The sequence below is a fragment of the Lepidochelys kempii genome, chromosome 7 (genome assembly GCF_965140265.1).
Source record: "Lepidochelys kempii isolate rLepKem1 chromosome 7, rLepKem1.hap2, whole genome shotgun sequence".
NCBI classification, from domain to species: Eukaryota; Metazoa; Chordata; order Testudines; family Cheloniidae; genus Lepidochelys; species Lepidochelys kempii.
The window spans coordinates 64662807-64689760 of record NC_133262.1 but is presented as its reverse complement, the minus strand read 5'-3'; the positions used below and the strand labels follow the sequence as shown (position 1 = coordinate 64689760).

General features: G+C 38.4%; 1 protein-coding gene across 26 annotated transcripts in view; it reads left to right on the top strand.

Annotated features, from left to right (window-relative positions):
- The window catches only part of KCNMA1 (potassium calcium-activated channel subfamily M alpha 1), an 855266-nt gene that overhangs the window by 736870 nt on the left and 91442 nt on the right, over positions 1-26954 (top strand). For all 26 annotated transcript variants that reach the window (XM_073353218.1, XM_073353215.1, XM_073353216.1 and 23 more), the window contains one exon: positions 17891-17984. In XM_073353218.1, the coding sequence (XP_073209319.1) occupies positions 17891-17984 (94 nt within the window). The remainder of the gene's footprint in view (positions 1-17890; positions 17985-26954) is intronic.

The window sequence follows — 26954 nt, the reverse complement described above, 5'->3', positions numbered from 1 at the left end:
CCACATTTTATTTGATTTTATATTTTTGGGTGCAGGATGTTTTTGAGTATTCCACACAGAATTGTTTATCCTATTATGTGATTTCAAATGATTTGTTATTTAAACTGACTAGTTACTGTTGCACTGAAACATGAATTTTTGCTTGATTTTTTTATGCAAAAGCCAGCTCTGCGCAAATGTGAACCTATTTTTGCTTTTTAAAAGGTCTGATTTTGCTCAAAAACTGGCCCTTGAAAAAGCAAAAATAGGTTCACATTTGTGCAGAGCTGGCTTTTGCATAAAAAAATCAAGCAAGAAAAAGTTTCTTTGAAAATATGTAATCTTTAAATTTTAGGCATTTAATTACAAATACTTTGCACAACTCTAGTCAGTAGTACTTCTAGCTCTGGTAACAGGGTATGCCTTATTGTTTCCTTCATTCAATTGTAAGTAGTATCTCTCTCTGGAGATAGGATGAGGAACAAACCACATGTGACTTATTAGTCACTTTGCTAAATGCCCCCACTGAAAGGTTGCTCAGATACAAAGGTGATAAGTGCAATATAAGAACGTACATAGAATAGAATAGTCTAATCACATCTACTCTGCAATATCCTTCCTGGCAATTCACCATTGCCCTGCACTTTGTGTGGCAAACCACTTACACTGCTTTGAACTGGTGTAAATGACGACAAAACTTGGAGGGCAAAGGTGAATCAAGCCCAAGGTCTAAAAGGGATTTGCTCGGTCGTCTTATATGATTCCATATTTCTTTACCTGCTATCACTGTGACATTCTATATGATGAAATACTGTTATTCTTATGACTAACTGGCACTGGCCTCTTCAGCATGTTTTTCATGTGTTTATCAGTCCGGTGCATCCATGATTTACTGTTCCTGATCCAAAATACACCTGCAATCCTTAGTACTCCCTTAGCTGGGCTAAACAAAAATGTGTTGCTTTCCTTAAAAAGGAAATATCATTTTAATTCTTGCATAAGAGCTCCCTCCCCGACCCCATGGTCTTTACTGCAGTTTCTTCTTTGGTACTCAATTCTTTTTACTCCTTGAGTGCTTCCAGTTATCACCAGCCCATACTGCCCTCTTCTTCTCCCCCTGTGTTTTAGCTTTCCTGTCCAGCAGAACCATCACTGAAGAGATGAAGCATACCTATTTCTATCCTGGATAGCATGGTGACAAATTGTCACCTTTGCTATGGTTGCGGATCCCTGCCTGTGGTGTAGATAATCAGCATATCGAGTCATTCTCTCATTATAGTGGTATTATACCTTCAGATTTGTCTTGCTAGGTGGTACTATCATGACTTTTCCGGTTGTAATCCCAAACACATTCTCTTCCAATGGCGTGAAGATTAAATGTTCAGTCTTTGGATTCTGGATTTCTAGTGTTTCCATCTCTAGGACCAGATCAAGATCTGAAGCTTATTTTGATTGATGGCTTGATTCCTTTTGATACTGCAGTTCACTCATCCACGGTTGTAGTGAGCACTCTCCTCCTCCCAAATAGGTCAGCAGCTGGTTTTGAGTCAATACATCTCTAGTCATAGGCATTTCTTGAGGAAATGCATAAGCAGAAGCTTTAGGCTTACGCAGCCTGCTCCAAGGTCCCACATATCCCTTACAGAATATTGATATCCTTAAGGTTCTGCCCACAAGGAATTATAAAGCCTATACGTCTACAAAGTAGTTTTTATCCATCTTTGGCACATGATTCTTTGGTCTTCCCTCTTCCACCTCATCTAACAGGAGCAAATAAATACCTCAGAGCTAGAACGCCAAGCAACTTGCTCTTGGAAGATGTCTTCCTTGACAGCTGTCAGTGTCCCTTGAGAGTTGGATTTCTGGATGCTTTTGGAATCTCACTCTCAAAAAATCAGGCAGCAACACTCTAAATCTATTGGCATCCTATGGTGTTTGCATTTGCTATAGTTTACTTTTAGGGAGAAAACCTACCCACAAATCTCATTAAAGCTAGCATAGTCCCTGTCTTTGTGTTGGAAACAGCTACTGCTTCTCCCTCTTGACTCTGTTGGCCTCCTGATCCCACTGAAACCAGTAGGAAAATTCCCATTCACTTCAGTGGGAGCAAGATCAGGACCTATGTAATGGCCAAAGATCTTATCGGGTTTCCTCATAGACTTCTGTTGTGTTGTTTTGGTCAGTCGTCTTTTCCCCATCTTGTGCTGCCTGCTCTGAAAATGAGTGTTTCTAATTTTGAATACTCAGATACCTAACTCTCAGTGCTTACAGACCATATGGGCCTTTTCTAGAAGCTGTAATACTGAGAACTGAAGTGTTCTCTTAGGCTCTGTCTAGACAGTCTGAGCTGCTAATTCAGTTCCATGGCAATCCTGAGCCCTGCCACAGTTCCACCCCCCACCCCCACTCCAAGCCCTTTTCCTCTTCCGTTCTTTCAGTGTCTTGTTTTCAGCTTGGCCATACTACCACCTTGTCTCCTTCACTTCCTGATGCTCTTGGCCAAACTCTCACCCCAACCTGATGAACGAAAACAAACTCTGTTCCATGTAACACACATCTTTAATGAACTTTCCTTCCTGAATCTGCTCCTTTTGAAGAGATGTGACTTGGCCAGATAGTCCCACTCATGCCCATGGCCAGTGTCAAATAAGCAGGTTTGAGTTCCTTGCATAACTGCAATAACAAAAGAAAAATAATAATCCATTCTAATATTGTAATATTGTATTGTTTTTTGCTGTTTGCCATATAGAGATATGATCTCCATATTATAAAATTATAGTTAGCTTCCCATTAGATATATGTGAAATGACATCTATTTCCTTCATGTACCAACACTAAGTAGTCTGGTCTACCCTCTGAAGGTACTAGAGTGTTACCGGTGTAATATTTTTGTTAGAGATCTAATCAGTGGGAATGTATAACAGTAATTTGTTATTTCACAGAGGCATCTTGATTCTATTTTGTTTTTGTACGAAAAATATGATCCCTGCTACATCCATCCATCCTTTAGAGTACTTTTTCTGTTAGAGATCAAATCACCGTTGTAAGTAATGTTGTCATTCGTTATCACCACTAGATTTCTTAGCTTACACTTTATTTTCCACTTTTAAGAAATTGTGAGCCTTTGCTCCCCCGCAACAATCAATTGTAGCCGAACTACTGTATGTTTTGGCAGATGTTTTAGCATTAATTCTTTGTGCAGTTGCTTTTGCAGCTATAATCGGAGTTAGCTAGCACATATCCATTTCTTATTATTATTGTGTTACTTTGCCTCCTCTCTTTTGCCATCGTTTACCTAAAAATGACATACAGAACTTCTCTAATACTCCATATCAGTGAATTATGTTCCAGCTCTACTTTGTTGATTGCCATTTTTTACTATGATTTTATAGATTTAATCTTAGTTATGTGTTTCTTGGGTGTTCATTATATTAGTAAATTTACTAAATGACGCTTCTATTTTAAGTGTGTTTGTTTAGAAGACAACATAATTTCATAATGCTGAGATCTGTAAAATATATCACTGGAATCACTAATAAAGAGAGTGCTCTTTCTTAGGGGTATATTTTACTGATTTCTTCATGTCGTCAACTGTATTTAACTTTATTTCTATAAGCAATCAAGTCAACATATATAATAGGCTATTGATGCAACATGATCATTCCTTTTGATTTATTTGGATGTTTACTCAATGACTTATGGTGTTTTACATATTAGAATTGGTCTGTCAACAATTAACATTCACTGCTTATGAAAGCCATACTTCAGGTAATGGAGTATCATTAAACTGCAACCAATGTGCTAGAAATCTGTCTTCTGATAATAAAATTTCTATGTATAACAGCGGCTGAGAAGTACCGCTATATATTTATGCATAGATCCCAGGATAGCTGGGGAGTAAAACCACAGAGGGGCTTGAAACTCAGTACAACCAGCAGATGGGGCTGCTAGCTTACAAATAAAACAGCAACTGAGAAGGACCCAAGATCCTGTAAGTTTTTTTTTTAAAAATTGTTTGAGAAAAACAATTTCTAATATTTAAGATGCTACTTGGCAATTGTATAAAAGTATGCACCAGTTAAATATATATTCAATATATGTATATGTACATAAAACAACAAGCCTATATGTATTATATAAACATGTGTACAGAAGCTTACACTTGGCTAATATATGTTTATGAAAAACACATATTATCCACACATGATTAAGAAAAAAATTATTAAGTCCTACATCCCAAAAGAGTGTTGCAGCTCAGCCTGAGAGAGCCCTGGGGTCATTGAGTTTGATCTTGCCCTATTCCACTCAAAGGGAGTTTTTCCATTGACTTGAATAAGAACAGGATCCTAATGAGAAAGTCAGAGTGAAGTGTCAGGAAGCGTTCCTTAGCTCTTGTTGCTGATATGAACCATAGCGTGGGAGTCTCTGTAAGATGTATACATTTATCTGCCCTTTAGTATGGCAACAAGGAGCTGCAGAAGGGGAAGGAAAAATTTGGGGTGGGAAACAAGCTAAAGGCAAAATCAGAGAATCAGAAAGGGGCACTGGGAAACATTGAGGCAAGAACCTAGGCAGGGTTCTCTAAATAGAGATGTTTGAAAACAGACTAGACAAAGCCCGAGAAATAGAGAAATTTTCATAAGTGCCTAAGGGACATAGGAGCACAAACCCATAATTCCCTTAAGTTCTCTTGAAACTTCCCATATTGAATGGTCTTGTACTGGCAAGAAGATGGTAAGATGGTTTAATAGGACTTATCCATTAAATTTGTTAAGGAAAACCCCCTCAGCACAAACATGTTAAAGCATGCTTTAAATGAGGACTGAAATAATTGGAGTAAAGAAAAGGTTATTTCCTCAGTTTATAAATTCCAGAAGATATTGATTGGAATTTTACTGGAAATGTATATTTTAAAAAATAGATAAAAATTGGCACTTGGCACCGGAAAACAAAGTAATGACTCTAATTAGGTTTCTCTAGGGTGAAATCTATACTTCCCATTGCTCTTAGAAAGGAAACAATTTCATCCAGCGTCTAGATTAGATTTATAGGACTCTGCTATGAAGAAGTAAGATGTGAATATTGCAGAATCCCTTGCCTATGCACTACATAACCTTCTTTCCTGTCAAATGTGCTATACACAATAAACACAAGATTTCTCAATCCAGAGGAGGAAAGCAACCACCAAGGGCCCTGTTCTCATTTTTAGTATAGTACTCAGCATACAAGTACATTATATTTTTCCCACTGAACTTTAATGCAGCTGTAAGCATGCACACAGTTAACTACACCACAGGCTCTGTTGTGGGTGTGGCTTAGGAGACTCATTTTAAATATAGGCTACTCTTTGTTTGGTTTTTGACCATGTACGAACTGCACTGTTCTTAACGGTGATTGATCACTCTGCAGTGTATTCAGCCACACAGGGGCAACCTCCATTAGTGTGTAATTCACAAAAACAACAGGACAGATTCCTAGTACAGTTTGACAAAATGACATAATTGTAGTCTATTCTTTCTACTGCTGCTACTTCTTCCTCCATGTTCTCTGTAACTGGTGTCAAAACCCTCTCTCAGGCAGCAGGTCAAAGACTGCTATGCTTTGGCTTACAACATATTAAGACAAGGACAATCTATACCAATTCATCGAGCCCAGAACTATGGGTGTGGAAAAGCTTAACGCTACAATTTGCACTGTGACACTACTCTTAAGAAGGGACCCAAAAAAGACATGGCTTTTGGCTTAATATGTTTCACCTTAAAGGAACTGTCGGAGGACCACTCAAAAAGGAATGGCAATTTCCTTTCTAGATACTGTATGTTTATTCAAGAAGAAAAGCACAGAAGTAAAAAATCATATTTATATTGTTTTATATTAAGAAGAAACCTCTGTTTATCCAGTACATCAAAGAAATTGACCAGTATCAACTTATCCTTATCACACATTCTTTTCAAGTGCATTTCATCTCAAGGTACTTCACAAAGAGGGGTATTAATATGACTATATATAGGGAAATTGAGGTACAGAGAAATTACTTACTTCCGTGGGAGATGTGAGTGCTCAGCACAACTGAACATCAGGGCATATGGGACCTGATCAAGTTCTCATAATAAATCAGTGTTATAGTTGCCACTAAAACCCCAGATCTCTCAACTTCCGATCACCAACTTGTAACCATTAGACCATCAAACATCCCATATCGAAAGGGTAACCCATGATGCTGTCCAGGTCAGGCTGTGAGCGATCCACTTGCAGATTTCTCTCTCTCACTTTTGCTCCTTCCTATCATTTAAGGTACCAGGATAAGACGACCCTATACAACACCAGTGTGTAAAATCTACTTGAGCGGATACTTACTCCCAACATATCTGATTGGAGAATTTGTGTTTCTGCATTATCTAGCTGCAGTGCCTTCTGTGCTTCTCTTCATTGTACTAGTCCTCTCAAAGGAGGTAGACCTGGAACAGAATAACTGTGGGCGTTGAGGGAGTTCTATTCTAAATCTTGGAACTTTGGCCCTTGTCTAATCCTTCTTTCCCCATCCCTATCTTAAAAGTCTTGGAATAAAAGCTCCTTTTTCAGACCCCAGTGATACTTCATATAGCCGGGATGTGTGGAGAGGTCAAGTGGACTGTTAAATCGAAAGAGGAAAATATCGTCTGGTGGGGTTTTTTTTAACTTTTCATTCAGCAGTTTGCCAGTAACTGTTTAATGGCTTGAATAAAAAGAGCGAATAGTAAATTGAGACAGCAATGTGGAATGGGGATCTGAAAAACAGAGCTAAATGAATGGGAGAGGACTAAAATCTGAACCACAAATATGTACAAGGTTCAGGAGAACCATAAATAAACCTGACTATAAATTAAAATTTGATTATGGATTTCACAAATTAGCTCTTACTTTTCACTGTGTGGGAGCACAGTGATGTACAACATGGCGCTCCTGTATGCAGTAACCGTGTCAGAACATACCATTTGCCATACCAGGCCCAGCAAATCTGGTGTCCTTCCTCTGGCATTGTCCTATATCCGAAGTCTATATAGGCACCTAAGTAGTTGTGCAATGCTGTGCATGTAGGTAAAGCTTTCTTCCTGTCCCGTTTCATCAGCTCGCTCCTTGAAGCATGAAATATGAACAGCTTAATGCTCCAGATCTAAAGCCCACTAAGGTCAATAAAAAAATTTTCTGTGATTTACATGGGCTTTAATATGAACAGCCTTAACCTAGTTCCTCACTTTGCTTTGCTGACATTATGGTCATAGAGAGTAGGAGTGATAACAACAGGTATCTGTGGGAAAGCACTGATAACATGCTGCCCTTGGATTAAACTGGAAAAGCAAGGAAAAATCAAAGTTCTACAGTTCCCTCAGAGGGTTACTGTACCCCTAAAGAAATATCTTAAAGGCTGTATGCAGTGTAAAATCTCAGCCTGGCCTTCTTTTTAGCAAAAGACTAAGGTTAAACCAAGTGTCTTTGCAGCATATCCTTCATTGTGCCAAAGTATGTACCTGCCTTACCCTAAAAGCCCATATATTTTAACTTTATCTTGGTTTAATAGAAGATCAGAGCCGCCATCTATAATACAGAACAGGATTCCACCGACCAGCATTTCGCACCTTGTGTTACCTGCTTATATAGAGCATTCAAGAAAAAAAAAAGAAAAACAAAAGAAGAAAGAAATCTAGCTCTCGTAAAATCACTTTAATGCTGTGAGAATTAGAAGAGGCAAGACCACTGTAGTGTTAATACAAAATTTAAACAACAGATGCCTGCTTAAAAAAAAAAATTGGAGTGATTCATTCGGAGGTCAATCAATTTTATATACTTTTAGTCAAAAGATAAAAGCCTCCAAAAAACCCCCGAATGACTGGCTCCTTGGGTCTTGTTGTTTCATAGAGAATACCTTATACAAAGGTTCAAAGTGCATTCAGTATTTCCAGCCATTTGTAAAACATAGAGAACCCTTATGTGCCTGACATTCTTGGATCTTTATGTTTTCTTATCTTCTTGCACATGGCACAAACTGAAACTGACTGCCACTGAGCCTCACCTGCTTTTATATTGGCAGCAATATGCGTGATATCAGTTTCCTTTTACACAAACAAACAAAAAATTAAATGCATCTCCTTGAATTTTGAAGGCACGTAGGCAACAAGTCTGCAATCCTTTCCTTTCATTCAGAATTACCATTTCAGACACCAAACAAATACTGCTCTGCAGTTTTCTGAAATTAATATTCTTGTATCTAGTCAGGCACCATTGCCTTGTAGTCTAGTCAATGATTTCATTGCATATGCTACTGAAAAAAATCAAGCCATAATTATAAATTCATAAAATAAATAATTCATTGGTATAAAATGATTTTTAAAGGGATTTAATAAGATTTATTTTCCAGACAAATAACACAAATGTTCTGATTAAACCATGTTTCAGTGTATGTTAAACTCCAACCCAAACTGATTGGGTACATTTTCTTTTTTGAAACTACCTTTGATAAGAAATACATTACAAACTCATCAGTTTAGCTTACTGTTAACAAAGAGACAGCAGCCGTCTGGATTATTCTAGATCCGCCGTGAAACTGCCACACTACGTATGCTCAAACTAAAGCTGTGCAAGTTTGACAAGGGGCAGATGAATCCAGGAGTTATTGTGCAGGGGTTTAAGTCTATGCGGCAGCTGACGGTTGAAATAATCATCTATACATTGCTCTGAGCTAGCTGGGGAAAGGTTGAAGCTGTATATTTTCAACATATCTAGTCTAATGGTTAATCTGTTGTCTTGTACAGGGGGTGCTGGGTGGAATCACAGCAATAGCTGACAGTTTGGAGAAATTGCAGTGGGTACCGTCGGTTGCCTGATTCACAAAGTGGTAGGTAGAAATATAAACAGGCTTGCAATTGAAAGAGGGAAGTCTTGTTCACTGTCACTCAGACCAAAAGAATTTTGGTACGCAGAAGCTCAATCAAAATATTGATTATTTGCATTCAGCAATAGGGAGTTCCATGTCATTGTATTCTACCACCCCAGGAGTTTGAGGTACATAAAGCAGGTACATCAAGCATGCCAGATTACAGAAGAACAGTGATTGCTGTGATTGGTGATAAACGGAGAAGTTGCTTAACAGAAAGAGAAAAGGAAAGTTGAAGGGGGGAAAAATCAACTAGTTATTCAAACCAAGGATTGGTAGACTGCTAAAAACTCCTTGTACTTCAAGTGCTGATGTGGTTTCTCTGTTGAGTGATGTAGTATCACCCTTTTCAGAGATTAAGAGGATGTAGTATGCGTTAGAATGAAACCAAAAATGAGGTATCTGCAAGGTATCTGATAGCTGTGAGAGAAAATGCTATGTTAGATTCTGATGAAGCAATGGTATTGAAAGCCTAACAATTCCAATTGATCGTTTTATTTTATTTTTTTGGTATTGTTCTGGTTTGTCGTCGTCCTCTTCTTTTAAACGCATCTTTATCTCCCCTTCCAGGCAAATCACACTGAAGCCAGATCCAGCCATTTCTCTGAAAGAACTGTACTGGTATTCTGCCTTGTTACATTTAAATTAAAGCTAAGAATAAAACAGAAAGTGCCATGGGCATGGAATTAAGCACATGGGTTGTTTTTTTTTAAAATGTTCAGTATTTGCTGGTTATTGTTCAAATTAATTTGGTTATAACAAATATAATGTATAGAAATAGAACAAGTAAATCTGCAGATATGATTTGATAATATAGTCTTTAGGCAAAACCTTGTATTTTCTTCCCAGGGTGCAGCTTGGCTGAGACCTTTTGTGGGGCTGCATGTTACTATCTTGAAAATAAACCTCTGTATAAATCAGTTTTGATCCCTTGACATTTGATAGGCATTATTACCATTTAAGATAATGCTAATAGGATTTCTGGCCAAGAGACATACAGTGGTTTTCATTAAATAGACATTTGCCTACAGTTACCACACAGAGGTATTAGAGATGCTAGTTTCTTATGCTTAGATTAGGAAATATCACACTATCTAATCCTGAGTGTGGTAAAGGTTGACTGACTTGTGGTGACCACTCTGTATATCCCAGTTTTATCTTCCCATTTTCTCTCATCCACTGCCCCTTTGACTGCAACCCTCAATAATCCATTGATCTTCTCTACAAAAGACTGATTTATGGATCCATGGCAAAGGCCCTGTGCTCTAATAATTAACAATACAGATGCGGTGGTCATTATCAGAGATGGAGATTTGACTTTTAGCACTAAAATCACAGGGCTCTACAATTTGAGCTAATTTGGCTGTGAGTGCAAGGGAGTTGTTCTTTAATTCAAATGGTAGAGTCATTGGGGCTAACCACAAAATAAAGACTGGATCGCATATACACTACACTGGATGATGTTAGCTTGAAAATTATGCAATGTTTCAGAGAAGAAAATGCCCCAACACAAATAGGTTGGGTGCCAAGCCTGCTGAAGTGCAGAAGGTCTGTAATGACATATTTAGCTCTATATCATTAACAGTGATATTTTCCCCATATGTGTGTCACATCAAAATCAGTATCACATCCATGCAATAGGTCAAACACCCTAGCCAGATAAAAAATGAAGCATGTAAATAAGCTTTTATTGTACAGTAGGGCACATTTTAAAACATATGTGCTTAATTCATGCACATAGAAGTATTTTATGTGCATACGGAGGTACTTACATGTGCAAACTATGGAATTGCACATGTAAAACTTAATTATGTGTGCAGCTGTAATTAGCCATGAGGCTCAAATATATACTTTGTGCACAAAATTGCTTCTTTATGCTTGTACATGTATTTCAATATGTAAATTAGGTACCCCATTTTTTGAAAATTTGGCCCCATTTTGCCATGCTATCTAGACTAAAATACCAAATCTGAATATCTCCCAGATGGACTTCTGGTCTGGTAATTTATGTGTTTCTAGAAGAATTAAATTAAAAATGGGAACTCTTTCACATCACCCTAATTACTAAGTTTGTAATATTTATTTTGATGGTATAGTGGGTAATCACGGTATATGAGGTAGAGCTAGAAGTCATAAAGTGAATTTGAGCCAAGGAAAATCTAGGCTGAATATCAGGAGATAAATCCCTAATGATAAGATCTATGTGGGCATTTATACTACCCAGTAACATGGTATCTGAGCACCCAAGGCCTACTATGCCCTGCAATTGTCTCCCAAAAAAACCTGGGCTGGTCCTCACATGAGTTGATTGGAAGGGTTTGAGAAGCCTATTGGTAGATTTTTCCCTCTCTCCTTTTTACTTCAAGTATTTTGATCCAAAATGGTGGCTTTTTATGGATTATTTTCACCATTATTGACTGTGGACAAACGTTGAAATGAGATTGTTGTGTTTCAGAAATTGTTCAAATAAGCGCATGGCTCACTGGACCTGTGTAGAGAAGTAGGCTATGCGGATAGTTTTTATTATATGAAAATTTGTCACTGGAGAAATTCCAGAATTAGAAGCATAAGGTTTGACAAACAGCACAATCTGTCCAATGCAAGGCTGATGATTCCCTGAGAATTTATTCATTCAGTGTGGTACACAACATTTCGTGATTTTAGTTAATCGAGGTCATGCATTGTCTTCCAGTAATTTAGGATCACTTTGAAATCTAATCTATTAGTACTTTACCATATTTTATTAGTAGTAGCAAACAGTAGAAAAACACTGCAAGTTAGATTCTGATCCAGCTTTCATTGATATAAATATTTTCATCCATATCAAAGGGAGTTGGATCAAGCCGTTAATGTAGAGATCCTTCTCTGACTAATAGGTACTTCATTCAATTCACTGTGGTTGAACCTTGATAATCAGTGCATACTCAGTCTGTCATAGGTCATATATGATAAGCTTTTTTGAATCAAGACAGAGTCCTTATTTCTTGGAAACAATTGGCAGGTATCTGAGTGCCTCATATTTATCCCATTTCCAGTTGATGGTAAACTGAGCAAAGAGGTCAAAAACATGTTGGCCTCTGAAACCGCCTTTGAGCTGCTGCCTATTCACTTTAACTGGAGAATGTTGTAAACCGGTAGAAATAGGTGGAAATAGTGCTGCAAGATGAGCCCATATATTCCTCCCTCCAGACCTCCTTCACCTATGACAATGTAACAATGCAACATAGACCTTTACCAGCTCAAGGGTATACTCACCTACTTTTCTATGATGTATGCAGTGTTCTTGTAGCAGTGTTGATCCCAGGATATTAGAGAGACAAGGTGAGTGAGGTCATATCTTTTATTGGACCAACTTCTGTTGGGGAGAGAGAGATGTTTTCGAGCTTACACAGAACTCTTCTTCAGGAAGCTCTGTGCAAGCTTGAAAGCTTGTCTCTCTCCAACAGAAGCTGGTCCAATATAAGATATTACCTCACCCCCATCTTGTGTCTCTACTTTTGTATCAGACTGAATCCAGCAATACGAGATCATAGCTGCATAATTTTATTGCAAGACTGAAGCATGTTTTACCCTGTCCTTCACAGAAGGTTACATTCATTAAAGATTTTATTTAATGTGTTGGTTTTTGTTAAGTTACCTTCTGCTCCTTAGAAGAGGAAAGATTAAGCCTGACAATTTCAAACTGAAACCACATTCGGGCACTTAAATTGGTTGGTCTTGTTTTTAGAGATGCTGTACATTGACCTTTGTGAAATTTGCTACTGCTGAGCTCCTTTGAAAATCAGGCCGCTTTTATTTAGGTGCCTAAATATGGATTTAAGTCCATAACTATAGGCACACAAGTTTGAAAATGTTGAGCTTGCCTCTTTTCTGATTCCTTCTATACTTTAATAGCAACAGAGTACTGTACCTTCCCTGACACTTTCAGCAGGTTCAAGGGAATAAACATCATCTACAAGCTAATAAATCTTGAGATCTTTATCAACTTTTGGGAAATAGGTTTGGCTTCAAACACACTTACTCTAGGGTAGGATTACTGCTTAAAGATGATAATATTATGGAATAATCCTTTTATAAGGGTTGATTTTTTTAAACATATATATAGAGAGAGAGACATTTTTTAAAAATGTTAATAAGGCTGCAGATATAAACCTATACTTCAGCTACAGAAACTGATAGTTTAAGCTTTAAAGCTATAATTCCACATAATATTAAAATAGATTTATCCTGTGGTTTGAATCCTTTTTTAGTACACAAAACATTAATTTACATTTTTTCTTATCATTTAGAAGTAAAGAATGAAGCTAGATCAAGTTATCCAAAATGTTCATTTCAGTTCAAGAATGCAACTACTAATGCACTCGTTGGTGCCAAGCCCACTGAAGGAATCCCGGAACCTGTTCCACTTGTTAATAACCGTAAAGGGAGCCTCTTTCTACCCAACAGTCCCTCGCTGCTGCACCTTAACTTGTTGAGATCTGTTGAGCATGGAAAATCTACCTACTGTAGATTGCAAAGGACACTCAGTTTGCCTGTAAAATACTGCTATCACCCTCAAAATGCTGGGTTGAACCAAGATCTCCGTAGGTAGCCCCTTAGCTGGATGCATAAGGCAGTACAGATTGGTTTGTGCATGGTTTTACAGTTTGAGTGTTTTCAATGTGAAAATGACATTACTAATGCTCTGTTAAGTGCTTACAGATGTGGGTTTCGTGAGATGTGGTGATTAATAACTTAAACAAGATAGTTAGTAACTAATGGTTCTGGGTGGTTGATGTTTTATCTTTCTTATGTTTTATTTGCTTTGAAACACTTACATTCTAGGCAATGAGTTTACTAGGTGTTCCATTTCATGTAGTATTTGGTAGCTGAAAGGTTGTTAGATAATCCAGCTCATTTTGGGGGTCCACAAAAGGGAAGCACCCATAAACTATATTGTTAGTAACCTTGCAGAGGCAATGAAAGAGACAGATGTATTTAAAAAAATAGTAACAAAATAATAAAAGAAATGTTATGAACTTGTCCAATGTTTCTGGAAGACATTTTCTTTATTTGGCTTAAAAACTAAATGAGGATAAAAGTCAAGTAATATGTTGTTACAGATGTTCGCCTCTGCATTAAGGCTGTTAAAATTACCAGCACATCTTAAATCAATTCATGGAACATTGTCTGGGGGTTATGTCATTGAAATAATGAATCCTTTTTACTCAAGAATAAGCAAACATGTTAAAACATCAGCGTAACTCCAAATTAAACTCCAGCATAAACCAGAGTATCTGAAGCCTCATTAGACTTGCCTGACATTTTTCTAGCTCTGAGTCTTTCTGAACTGTAAAACTGTTAGATTCTGTGCCTATTAGACAAGCAAGCACTGGGTTGTTACAACAGTACATTAAGTGTTATACTTAGGGATGTGCAAAAACAAGTTTTTGAATTTTATGAGAACTCAAAGGCTGGATTGAGTTCACATTCTATAAAATTCCATGTTGAATTCCTGAACTTGTCTGTACTTTCATGAAAGCTGGTAAAGAAGGTCTGCATAACATAGTATGACTGTATTGTAATACAACTCCCATAGCATTAAATGAATTGAAAATATTAAAAATAGGGGCATATTCTCATTAACGGAAGCAGTAGGTCAAATGTACAACATTAGTGTTCAGTTGTCGTATATCACAGCCAGTTACTCAAATACAGTTGTCTTTCATGAAAGTGAGTAAATTTAAGATTCCCTTTCATTTAAATTTTTAATCCTCTCATGCAGAAAAAGGAACCATGAAATGAAAATATTTTATAGCTTAACTACAAGTTTTGCTAGATCTACTTTCTTTAAATATACAGGAAATTAATAGAATATATTAAAGATAATAATTAAATATGGTTTATATCCTACTTATGACTAAGAACCCACCTGTGAGTTAGCATTATAACACTTTTGGGAACCAAGCCATAGGTAATGATCTCCATTACATACCATTTGTATATTTCAGCTTCAGACAATTCTCCCCTCTTCCCCCTCCTCCCCCCGCAATCCCTACCCACACACATACACATTTAGGGAATAAAACTGCATTTCCAAACTGCAGATACACTATAAACTCTTTGCATACAAATTTCATTTAAAAACAAAATCCTGATTCATCCTGTGACATGTTTAAAATAGGTGATCTTTCATTGCAACAGTGAAAATAAATGGCTCCTTTGCTTGAGCAAGGCACGGCTTTAGTACAGAAATGAGGTGTCTCTGAGGGCTTTGCTAATAGGTATTAACTTATGAGCCATGTTACCCTAGAACATTGCAGGTAAACACAGACAGTAATACGGCATAAAGATGATGGGCACTTAATGAAGAAAAGAGCTTGTTTATTGTAACACTAAAAGACACTGTACGCTTTGTCAGGAAATCCAGCTGTGGAGACCATCATTCTGGAAAGTGGTACTAATAAGGCCTAGTTTCACAATTGGCCAGTATGATAGTAACGTCTGGTAAGATTGGAAAAAGCAGATGCTAGACCATGTAAGATGAAAGATCTTCATTGGACTTACCTTTTACATTTGAATCAGCAAGCATAACTCATTTTAACCAACTGAAGGGTTGGAAAAATTTTTTTATAGCATTTTGCACTAATAGAAATATTTCTGTATATGATATCATTACAGCTGGTCTGTATCAAAATAAGACTTTACAAATGCTCCTACTGGGTACAGAGCTTCCTTATTACTAGTGAAAGAGGTACAAAAATGCATTCCACTTGTACTATGTTACTGAATTTCTTATAAACGTTTTCTAGCCCCATGGGGGCAGATTAATTTAGATGAACTTTGAGCTTTTATTTACTGGCAAAGAAAAACATATCATTTGTAGGTGATTTCTGCAAGCAACATTGTGCATGGTTATTTCCTTTAATCTCTTAAGTGGTGTGTCCATATGATTTGGACTGACTATTTATATCCAATAAAGAACAAGAGAGTCCTGTGTATGCATTAAAAGCAAATTATTGCCTGTGTAGAATAGCTTGTGAATAACTGTTTTTGACAGACAAGTTTAAAACAAGATTACACCATTTTCCAGAGAATGACTTGCCAGAGATTGTTATGGAACGAATAAAGAACCACACTTTATTATAAGTAGAGCTGGGCAGATACCGCTAAAAAAAATTTCGGACAGTTTACAAACAGCCAAATATTGAAGTGATTAAGGTTTATTGAAACCAACTCTCCCAGAAAGTGGGTTTTAAATGTGCACATTTGAGTATTCGTTGAGGAAATATTTATACTCTCAGCCAATCAAAGAACAGTAATGGCGCTATGTGATTTAGCTAACGAATCACAAGTAGGCAGCACAGCCAGAAATGTGCATGTCAAATATATAACAAATTTCACGATTATGCTATGGATTTCTAAAACAAAAAATGAAATAGTTAAATATTGAGGAAATTTCATATTCTTTATGGATGGTCTCTAAGCAGAAAAGAAGACTGCATTAGTCCAATAAATTATTTGTTGTAAGTTGATCATTGCTCAGTTCTAATTACATCTCCTTTTACATCACTGTTTTGAGGCTTTAAAAAAAAAATCCAGGATTTGTTAGGCAAAGCCAGGTCCTTTAAGAAAACAGCAATGTTGCCTTTCCAGTGTCCAGTTCTGTAATCTTGATGAAGGCAAAATGAAGTTCCATAACATACTCTGGAAAACAGACAGACATGACAAGCTAGAATGTGGACTGTAAGAAAATAGTATCAGAAGAGGATTGTAGCAGGAGGATATTGCTTAATTCATTCTCAGATAAATCTAGAGCAGGTGACATATGTCCAGGTCTGCTTTTTCTTCCTATATAGTTCATTGCAAATAGATTTTTTTTCCAGCTGATGCTTGTGCACTGCTAATGTGTATTAAGCTCCTTTAATGTAGCTGCTACTACTAATCTCTTTCTTTTTATCTTTAAGGTAACAGCTACGTAGGCCTCAGTTACATTGTCTTCTAGCGTGTTTTTCAATTAACTATAGGATGGAAATGAGACTATTTTTCATTCTTAATATTACAGCATTAATCTGAACTTGAGAAACCACCATTCACAGATGATTCCCTTTGATAGCAAACATAATACTTGTGTGCTAATTATCAAGTACACTAGTTGTCCTTTAAACAGTAATGATGAAGGTTAATATTAAAACATAACTTATTAGAAAACTGTGCTTCTTTAAAGCAAATAGTATTATGTTATAGGTAATCCAGTGATGTACACTTTATAGTAATCTTAAGTTATTTTACATTTGGAAAATGATCTTTCATTTAAAATGAACTCTATCCTCATTAAAAGATCCTGTGCTGTAACACATCCTCTGTTATACAGGTACTATCCCCCCACTTCCATTCAACCATACTCTGCTCATTCCTGTTATAACAGCTCCCCTTTGTGAGAAAGGTGGAGTGATGAGGTCTGAGTTGTGCTGGAGATCTGTGCACAATTGCAGGCAATGTTCACAATCCTGACTAACTGAAACATTAAACATCAAGGCATTGAATATTTTACCTCTCTTCATGAAGATTCTGTTGTCTGGCATGTGAGAAGCAAGAACCAATTTGTATCTGGTTCATTAGCAAAAGCAGGCTGGCAGCTATTATGTTGGTATTTCAAATAGCACTTTATCTTTCTGTGTATTTAGCAGAACACTAACTCTACTCTTCAGTAGCACAGATTAATTGAAAATAACTCAGAGAATAACATAAATGCTGTTCCCCGAACCAGTATGAAACCAATTTGAACTTCTGTGTTCAAAACCCTGGTTTTCTTCCCTTCTCCAGCTCCTCCTCCTCCTCCAAACCAATCTCTTTGACTAACCCATTTGATTTTTTTTTTTTTTACTGTTGGGCCTAAAAAGTTAGTAATGAAGTATCAGTGCGTGAATGGACATTGAGTGTGTGTTCTTTGCTATGTCATTTGTATTTCATATAGCGCTCAGAGTGGTCCTTAATCTCATGAGTTGCCTCTATTTCTAGTTGAAGATGAACATCCGTCGACACTGTCACCCAAAAAAAAGCAGCGAAATGGAGGCATGAGAAATTCACCCAACTCCTCGCCCAAACTGATGAGGTAAGACTGTAAGAAACTCATATCTTTATCTTCTTTCGTTCCTCTACACCTCCCCCTCCTCAAAAAAGGGGGAGGGGGGTTGAAGAAAAAGATTGTTAGATGGTTTCTGAAAGGCTGAAGTATTTATTCTGTCAGCTTGTCAGCAGTTAATGATAGAGCTGAAAAAAATTCTGTCATGAAAAACAGTTTGAAAAGCTGTTTGAAAAATACATAGGCTTTAAAGTCTTAGCTGTCACCCTGTCCTGTCCATGTGTAGTTCTTAAACAGCAGTGGCACTAATGATAGCACTAACCAATCAGAGGAACTCATGTGGTTAGTTTGCCTCAGGCAATTCTCTTTTTGTTGGAATCCCTCTGAGTACTGTTTTCTGTACTTAAGGCCATATGTGAGATGTATCATCACAATCAAAAATGAACCTGAATATTACCTTCCTTTTATCCTGTCGATTGAAATCAAATTTCTGTTAATTGATTTTGACTGATTAAAAAAAGTCTAATAATCTATGTACTTACCAAAGCAAAGTTCAAAACTAATGCAATTTTACTCAGGCTAAAAGCAATATCAATTATGAAATACAAGGATTTTTTTTAAGAATAGTACCTACTCTGAAAGTGGATGATAAAAATAGCTTCTGATTGTTAATGAAATTTTCCCACTGTTGTTGGATATATAGTATTTTACAATAAGGAAACCCTTAGATATTTGAGTCATTTCTTTCCATAGGACAATTTCCCTTTAAGCAGAGGTTTTCTGTAATTGGAATTGCAATTGGGACATTGTACTACATTGAAGCAATATAGCACTTTCATTCTACTTCTTTCTCTGCCTTACCCTTCTCCTGTTGTAGTCAGTGGGCGCAGGATCAGGCATGCTAAATGCAGTTGTATTACATCTGAGTTCTCTACAAGCAGCTTGTTCTATTCTGTTTTTGTGTATATATAATAAGAAAGGGGCCAGGCTGGAACTCCTGCTCATGTTTGGATCCAGATCTGAACATCACAGCTCAGACCCATCTCTTGTGTATGTGGCTGTATACATGTAGAGAGACAGGCATGCATGCATGCTTTTGTGTATATATGTAACATACATACATCACTTAGCACCTTTCTCTGCTTCCTGGCAGCAGCCATGTTCCTCTAACGGTTATGGATATAGCCAGATGATTTCCCCCTCTCTACTTCAATCAGTGCAGTGGGAATTTCCTTAGCCAATTCAATAAGCATCTTTTTCTGTTTATCGTTCCTGCAATCTAGGGCATATTCAAGGGCATAACTTCTTTAAGTCGTCTTCATTTGTGTTTAGACTGCAGGACCAAAAGTGAGATTGATTCACTGAAGAAAATGCACCCAGCTGTGTCTTTTTTTTCCCCCCATTGACCATCTATTTCTGTTAAATGTATCGTTAAAAGTTCTCTGCCTTCCTGGTAGCTCAGCCTTGCCTGTGTGACACTGATTTACATGCTTGTTTACAGTTTCTGAGGAAGAATAAAATGAGCATACTGCCAAGCTTCTCATTTTTATGACGCCAGTTGTCATGCTAGCATCATTTTCAATTTACTCACCTTTGGGTAATCTTCTTATCAGGCACTAATAGTTTTATCTGTTTAAAGTTTGAAAAATGTGGGAGCTTCCCCCTTCAACCCCTAAATTCGGGGAAGTAAAACATTTTTTTTTTTAAAAAAGAGAGCTGAAACATTTGTAGCTGAGTGCACTGTCCCTGTTTGCTATGTAAAGTATGCCTCATTTCTTTGATCTTGAGTAATAATAATTCTGGGGAGCTATACTGTTTTCATATGCTTCAAAGCTGTGTCAAAGTTTTGCTGCTTAAGGGTACTTCTTTATTCTACTGGCTCTTGGGTACTGAGATGACAGGTCCTCTGTACTAGGTGCAGGCTTTTTCAAGTCATAGCCTTCAGCAAAACATCAAATTACCAAATACAGGGTAACATACTTCTACACAAATGCCTTTCCTGTAGATATATTATACCATATATATTAAATACTTTAGTGTTACACCGTGCATTTTATGTGCAATAGAAAGTGATGGTTTGAGGTAGCCTTAGGGGTACTTTTTTTCCACAAGCAGAAAAAGCTAGTGTATACCGTATCAAGTATGGTTTTTACAGGACTTTCTGCCCGAAGGCCTTTGTAAATAAGTAATGATCAACAGATTGGCTGTGGGTTTTTGAAAAGCATGCCTGTGTCAGTTTGCATGATGGGGGGAAATTTTCAAAGTGGAGCCTGCTTTCATTGCCTGCTGAAGAGGGACTGAGGGAGAGTAGTCATCCCAAGCTCGAGCTGTCTGCTCAGTAGCACATCAGAATTGCTAAACGTGGGTCGAGCAATGAGTGGAGAACTTACCAAGCCTCTGAATCCAGACTTTGTTTTCTTTCTCCTCTGTCTTGCTGCTGAATTTACTTACCCACCCTATGCCCCCACCCTCACCCCTTTCCCATACCCCATATCCTCTCTGCCTTATATGTCAGGAACATAGTGGCAGACTGAATTGTAGCTCAGAGCTCTTAAACCCGAGAAAATGGAATAAATATCTATTTTCCGTGCAAGCTGTGCAGTGGTCAGATCCTCCTCTATGCACAGCAAGTTAGGCTCCATTGCCTATTTTTTTTACTACTTTAGTGACTGAAATTGAAATTTCTTGACCACCCCCCACAGAAGCCCTTGGTTAATATCAGTTAGAAGTATACAGTGTTTCCTCCTAGGTAAAAGCACTGAGATGTCCAAAGCTGATACTTTTAAAATATTTTTCTCCTACGTTTGAATGAAAAGTACTGTGACAGGGCAGATAGGACCCACACTAGCAAAAAGGGGGTTGAAGAGAGCCTGTGGGCCCCTGCCTGGCTAACCCTGCAGCCAGTGTCACTCATGGAGAAGTGAGTTAAAGGGAGGAGACCCAGCCCAGGACTGACCAGGAGGGAGAGCAGAGTTGTGCTACTTCCTCAGTGAGGGAAGCCTGGTTCCAGCCAAGAGCTTAAGATGGCTTGCTACCTAGATGAGCCATTTTGTGAATAGGACAAGTAGGCCCAGGAAGATGGACAAGAAGGGACTAGCCACATGTAGACAACCCTGGAGCAGAAGAGCATGCTCCGACCGCTGAATCCCCAGCCAACCCAGATTTTTAATTCTCTCTTTCCTTTTGGTTTTGGACCCTTAACACCCTGGACAGTGTAGGACTCCAGTGTACCTTGACCAGACTGTGGCTGTGGTCCTATGAGTGGTTACATCCAACTGTCAGGGACCCACAGCAGGAAAGTCATGTCCTTAAGTCCACAAGCGGGAGGGTGGAGGCACTTAGATCACCCAGTTACATTGCATAAGCCAGGTCTTTTTCAGTTAACAGACTAGACCGTAAGATTCAGTCCTGCTGTACTGGGGATGAATGGTTGGAAGGAGTGAGCATATGGAGTGGGAAGAGCATGCACAAAATTCCATCAGAGAATTTAATCATAGCTCTATAGAGTCACTTCCTGCTCAGCCTTACAGGTAACATAGAATTCTACAGCAATACTGCATTTCTACTGTACAGAGGGCAAACCAGTGGAAGCTCATGCAAGGAAGAGGTCGCTGTGCTTCCCTGTGTGCTGTGGGCAAAACACCCATGACAACTCTTTCCACTGGAACGCAAAGGATAAGGAGGGATGTGTTGTGAGCATGGCCAGCAGGTGCATGAGCAGAGAACTTTGGACAGGTCAACTAATTCTTAATTTGAAGTGAACCTAAGCTCAAATATTTTTGAGATTCACCCAGCACTATACAAATCCATATTACCTAATATGATGCAGAACACAAAGACTCTAAAACTCTATTTTTACAGTGCAAGAGGCAAATTAAATTACTAGCTGAAGTAAATAGTTGTGAAATTTGCAAATGACCTGTAGACGCTAGAAATGATTTATATACCGAGATTCAAGAAACTGAATATTAGGCCAGTATTATGCTCGTGCACATCCAGTGAAAGTCAGTGGAGTCACACTGATATAAAACTGGAGGTATGTGGTGGTGAATCAGGGACAGAATAGCTGTATTATAACACTGGGCATATATACTAGGTAAACATTTAGAGAATACAATGAAAAATACATATTGAGCCAGATTCTAAGCTGCTGTAAATTGGCATAGCCCTCTTGATCTCAGTGGAGCTACACCAGTTTAAAACAAAACAAAAACACCACAAGAACAAACTCTAAAAGGGAAGAGAGCAGGCTTCTTATAGAGACTTACCCTAGACATGGTAAAACCTCCTGTGAGGCTGCCTCACAAAATGAAAAGGAAGAATGAGGGGGAGGAAAAGGAAAGGAAGGAAACAATACATAGCAGAATAACAGTCACATAAGGCATATCAGGTTTTCCTTTTCATGAGACATTTGCAGAAAGGAAATGTGGAAACATTTGGTTCCCCCAGATCATTAAGAGACATAAATTCACTTGCTCATCATCTCAGGGTCTCTTTTTTTTGTTGCATGTCACTGATGAATGACATGTTAAATGTGACTAACCCAGTGTATGTGGTAGCCAAGCTGGTCAAAAAGTAGCCCCCCTGGATTCAAGGGTGATCAGTAAACATTTTGAAAAGTCCTGGACCCAAACCAACAAGCCACTTAAACTGTTGACAGGGTCCAAGTCCTCACTTAATGATTTGGTAACTGCTGCTGCATGAGTGGAATGCACTGAGTAGCAAAAAATGTCAACCCAGCTGAGTCAAGCTATTAATGTAAGAACAAATGGCATGTGACAGGGCCCAAGGGGCCTGAAAAGCAAACAAATAGTTTGTCCCTGTCCACTCTGAACTGACATAGGCCTCTAGACAAGTAGCATACTCAGCAAAGGGTCATTATCCTTAATGTCCCTGATCACATAAGAATCAGAGGCAATAGGAAGCTGAGTTTTCAGTTGGTTGCCAAGGAGAATTTCATAAGCCTTGAGGATTTTTCTTGATCCAAGATCCAGAAAAATACCCAGCCAAACAGCAAACTTGTTCAGAGACTGTCAAGGTCCAGCAAAGTGACATGGAAAAAGTCAACTTTTCTGCTGGACTTCCAGAAACCCAGTGGGCTTGTTTATCTAATACAAATAAATAGGAAAACATCTACAGTCTCTTTTAATGATAAAACATATGTTAATCTAGGCATAGTATGGGCAGCGGCTGTACAACATCCCCATCGCCGCTCCCCGCCCTCTGCCCCCCGGCCCACCCGGCTATGGGGACACAGCAAGCCAGGGATGTGATTCCCCTGCTTACATGCACATACCTGTATGTGTGCCAGCTCTCATCGGGCTGGTGCACAGACACATAGCAGTGTAGCCACAGTAACACGGGTCGTGGCGGCGGCAACACGGCTTAGCTGGGTGAGTATGGTCTCCAGAGGGCGAAGCTGAGCCTCCAGTGCTACGTATATGTGCGCTCACTCGATGAGAGCCAGAACGAGTATGTGTGCGCGAGCAGGGGCATTGCACCCACCGCTCGCTGTGTAGACGTAACCTCTCACGCGCGCACACACTGTTCTACCAGGGCTAGTCAGGGTTGACCCGCATTATCCCTGCCATTCCAGCTGAGATGCTTAGTTATTCATGTCTGTACCAAATAAAGCGGTAGTGGGGTTTTATGGAGAAACCTGTCAATTAAGAACTAGGAAAATGAGGTTACTCGTCTTTACCTCGTGACTTAAGTCAGATATGAATACCAGGTCTGCAGAGGTGAAAGCTTACTGTGTTAACCAGAGTAATGGCTTACATTTGTATAGTACCTTTCATCTTTAAGAATCCCAAAGCACTTTGTAAACTTTGCAACTACTCTAGTGTATGTACAAGAATCACTTGACACTGCACTAATATGCAAGCCATCTCTGAGGTGCTACTCAGCAGTTGTTTAATAGCATCAACTCCATGCAACCATTTAGGAATCCATTATATTAAGAGGTAGCAACAGTAGTAGTGTAGGTTTTAGGCTGGCCATTGACATTAAAACCTCCATGTTGTCTAGACCTGCTCTTAGCAAAGTTAAATGACAGTGGTTTAAATGGTTGGGAACAGTCTATTCTAGACCTCCAACTTTTGCTACAATTGGGGAACCTGCATTCGTGATGTTTACAAACCATGGGAATAATAAAGTGTCAGATTTTACCCAGAGTTTTCTGAAACCTTGCACAAATTTATCTGAGTTTAGAGAAGGGCTTTCAGGAAGAATTAGGAGAGTCTGCCCGCAGAGAAAACAAGCAACTTCTTCTATAATGACAGGTTTCAGAGTAGCAGCCGTGTTAGTCTGTATTCGCAAAAAGAAAAGGAGTACTAGTGGCACCTTAGAGACTAACCAATTTATTTGAGCATAAGCTTTCGTGAGCTACAGCTCACTTCATCGGATGCATTCAGTGGAAAATACAGTGAGGAGATTTATATACACACAGAACATGAAAAAATGGGTGTTATCATACACACTGTAAGGAGAGTGATCACTTAAGATGAGCTATTACCAGCAGGAGAGCAGGGGGGAGAAAACCTTTTGTAGTGATAATCAAGGTGGGCCATTTCCAGCAGTTAACAGGAACGTCCGAGGAGCAGTGGGGGGTGGGGGAAATAAACATGGGGAAATAGTTTTACTTTGTGTAATGACACATCCACTCCCAGTCTCTATTCAAGCCTAAGTTAATTGTATCCAGTTTGCAAATTAATTCCAATTCAGCAGTCTCTCATTGGAGTCTGTTTTTGAAGTCTTTTTGTTGTAATATTGCGACCTTTAGGTCTGAAATCGAGTGACCAGAGAGATTGAAGTGTTCTCCGACTGATTTATGAATGTTATAATTCTTGACATCTGATTCCTGTCCATTTATTCTTTTACGTAGAGACTGTCCAGTTTGACCAATATACATGGCGGAGGGGCATTGTTGGCACATGATGGCATATATCACCATGGTAGTAAAATAACCGTGCCTAATAGGGTACAGAATGTGAGTGAGGCCAAACAGCAAAAATTAAGTTGTTTGTACACTAATGCAAGGAGCCTAGGTAACAAAATGGAGGAACTAGAGTTACTGGTGCAGGAAGTGAAACCAGATATTATAGGTATAACAGAGACCTGGTGGAATAGTAGTCATGACTGGGCTACAGGTATTGAAGGGTATGTGCTGTTTAGGAAAGACCGAAATAAAGGTAAAGGTGGTGGAGTAGCACTGTATATCAATGATGAGATAGAATGTAAAGAAATAAGAAGCGATGAAATGGATATGACTGAGTCTGTCTGGGCAATAATTAAATTGGGGAAGAAAACTATTGGAGCCTCCCCTAGGATAGTGCTTGGGGTGTGTTATAGACCACCGGGATCTAATTTGGATATGGATAGAGCCCTTTTTAATGTTTTTAATAAAGTAAATACTAATGGAAACTGTGTGATCATGGGAGACTTTAACTTCCCAGATATAGACTGGAGGATGAGTGCTAGTAATAATAATAGGGCTCAGATTTTCCTAGATGCGATAGCTGATGGATTCCTTCAACAAGTAGTTGCTGAACCGACTAGAGGGGATGCCATTTTAGATCTGGTCTTGGCGAGTAATGAGGATCTCATAGAGGAAATGGTTGTAGGGGATAATCTTGGCTCAAGTGATCATGAGCTAATTCAGTTCAAACTGAATGGAAGGATTAACAAAAATAAATCTGCAACTAGGGTTTTTGATTTCAAAAGGGCTGACTTTCAAAAATTAAGGAAATTAGTTAGGGAAGTGGATTGGACTGAAGAATTTATGGGTTTAAAGGTAGAGGGGGCCTGGGATTATTTTAAATTAAAGCTGCAGAAGCTATCGGAAGCCTGCATCCCAAGAAAGGGGAAAAAATTCATAGGCAGGAGTTGTAGACCAAGCTGGATGAGCAAGCATCTTAGAGAGGTAATTAAGAAAAAGCAGAAAGCATATAGGGAGTGGAAGAAGGGAGGGATCAGTAAGGAAAGCTACCTTATTGAGGTCAGAATATGTAGGGATAAAGTGAGACAGGCTAAAAGTCAAGTAGAGTTGGACCTTGCAAAGGGAATTAAAACCAATAGTAAAAGGTTCTATAGTCATATAAATAGGAAAAAAACAAAGAAAGAAGAAGTGGGACCGCTAAAAACTGAGGATGGAGTGGAGGTCAAGGATAATCTAGGCATGGCCCAATATCTAAACAAATACTTTGCCTCAGTCTTTAATAAGACTAAAGAGGATCTTAGGGATAATGGTAGCATGATAAATGGGAATGAGGATATGGAGGTAGACATCACCATATCTGAGGTAGAAGCGAAACTCAAACAGCTTAATGGGGCTAAATCGGGGGGCCCAGATAATCTTCATCCAAGAATATTAAAAGAATTGGCACAAGAAATTGCAAGCCCATTAGCAAGAATTTTTAATGAATCTGTAAATTCAGGGGTTGTACCATATGATTGGAGAATTGCTAACATAGTTCCTATTTTTAAGAAAGGGAAAAAAAGTGATCCAAGTAATTATAGGCCTGTTAGTTTGACATCTGTAGTATGCAAGGTCTTGGAAAAAATTTTGAAGGAGAAGGTAGTTAAGGACATTGAAGTCAATGGTAAATGGGACAAAATACAACATGGTTTTACAAAAGGTAGATCGTGCCAAACCAACCTGATTTCCTTCTTTGAGAGAGTAACAGATTTTTTAGATAAAGGAAACGCAGTGGATCTAATTTATTTAGATTTTAGTAAGGCGTTTGATACTGTGCCACATGGGGAATTATTAGTTAAATTGGATAAGATGGGCATCAATAGGAAAATTGAAAGGTGGATAGGGAATTGGTTAAAGGGGAGACTACAACGGGTCCTACTGAAAGGTGAACTGTCAAGTTGGAGGGAGGTTACCAGTGGAGTTCCTCAAGGATCAGTTTTGGGACCAATCTTATTTAATCTTTTTATTACTGACCTGGGCACAAAAAGTGGGAGTGTGCTAATAAAGTTTGCAGATGATACAAA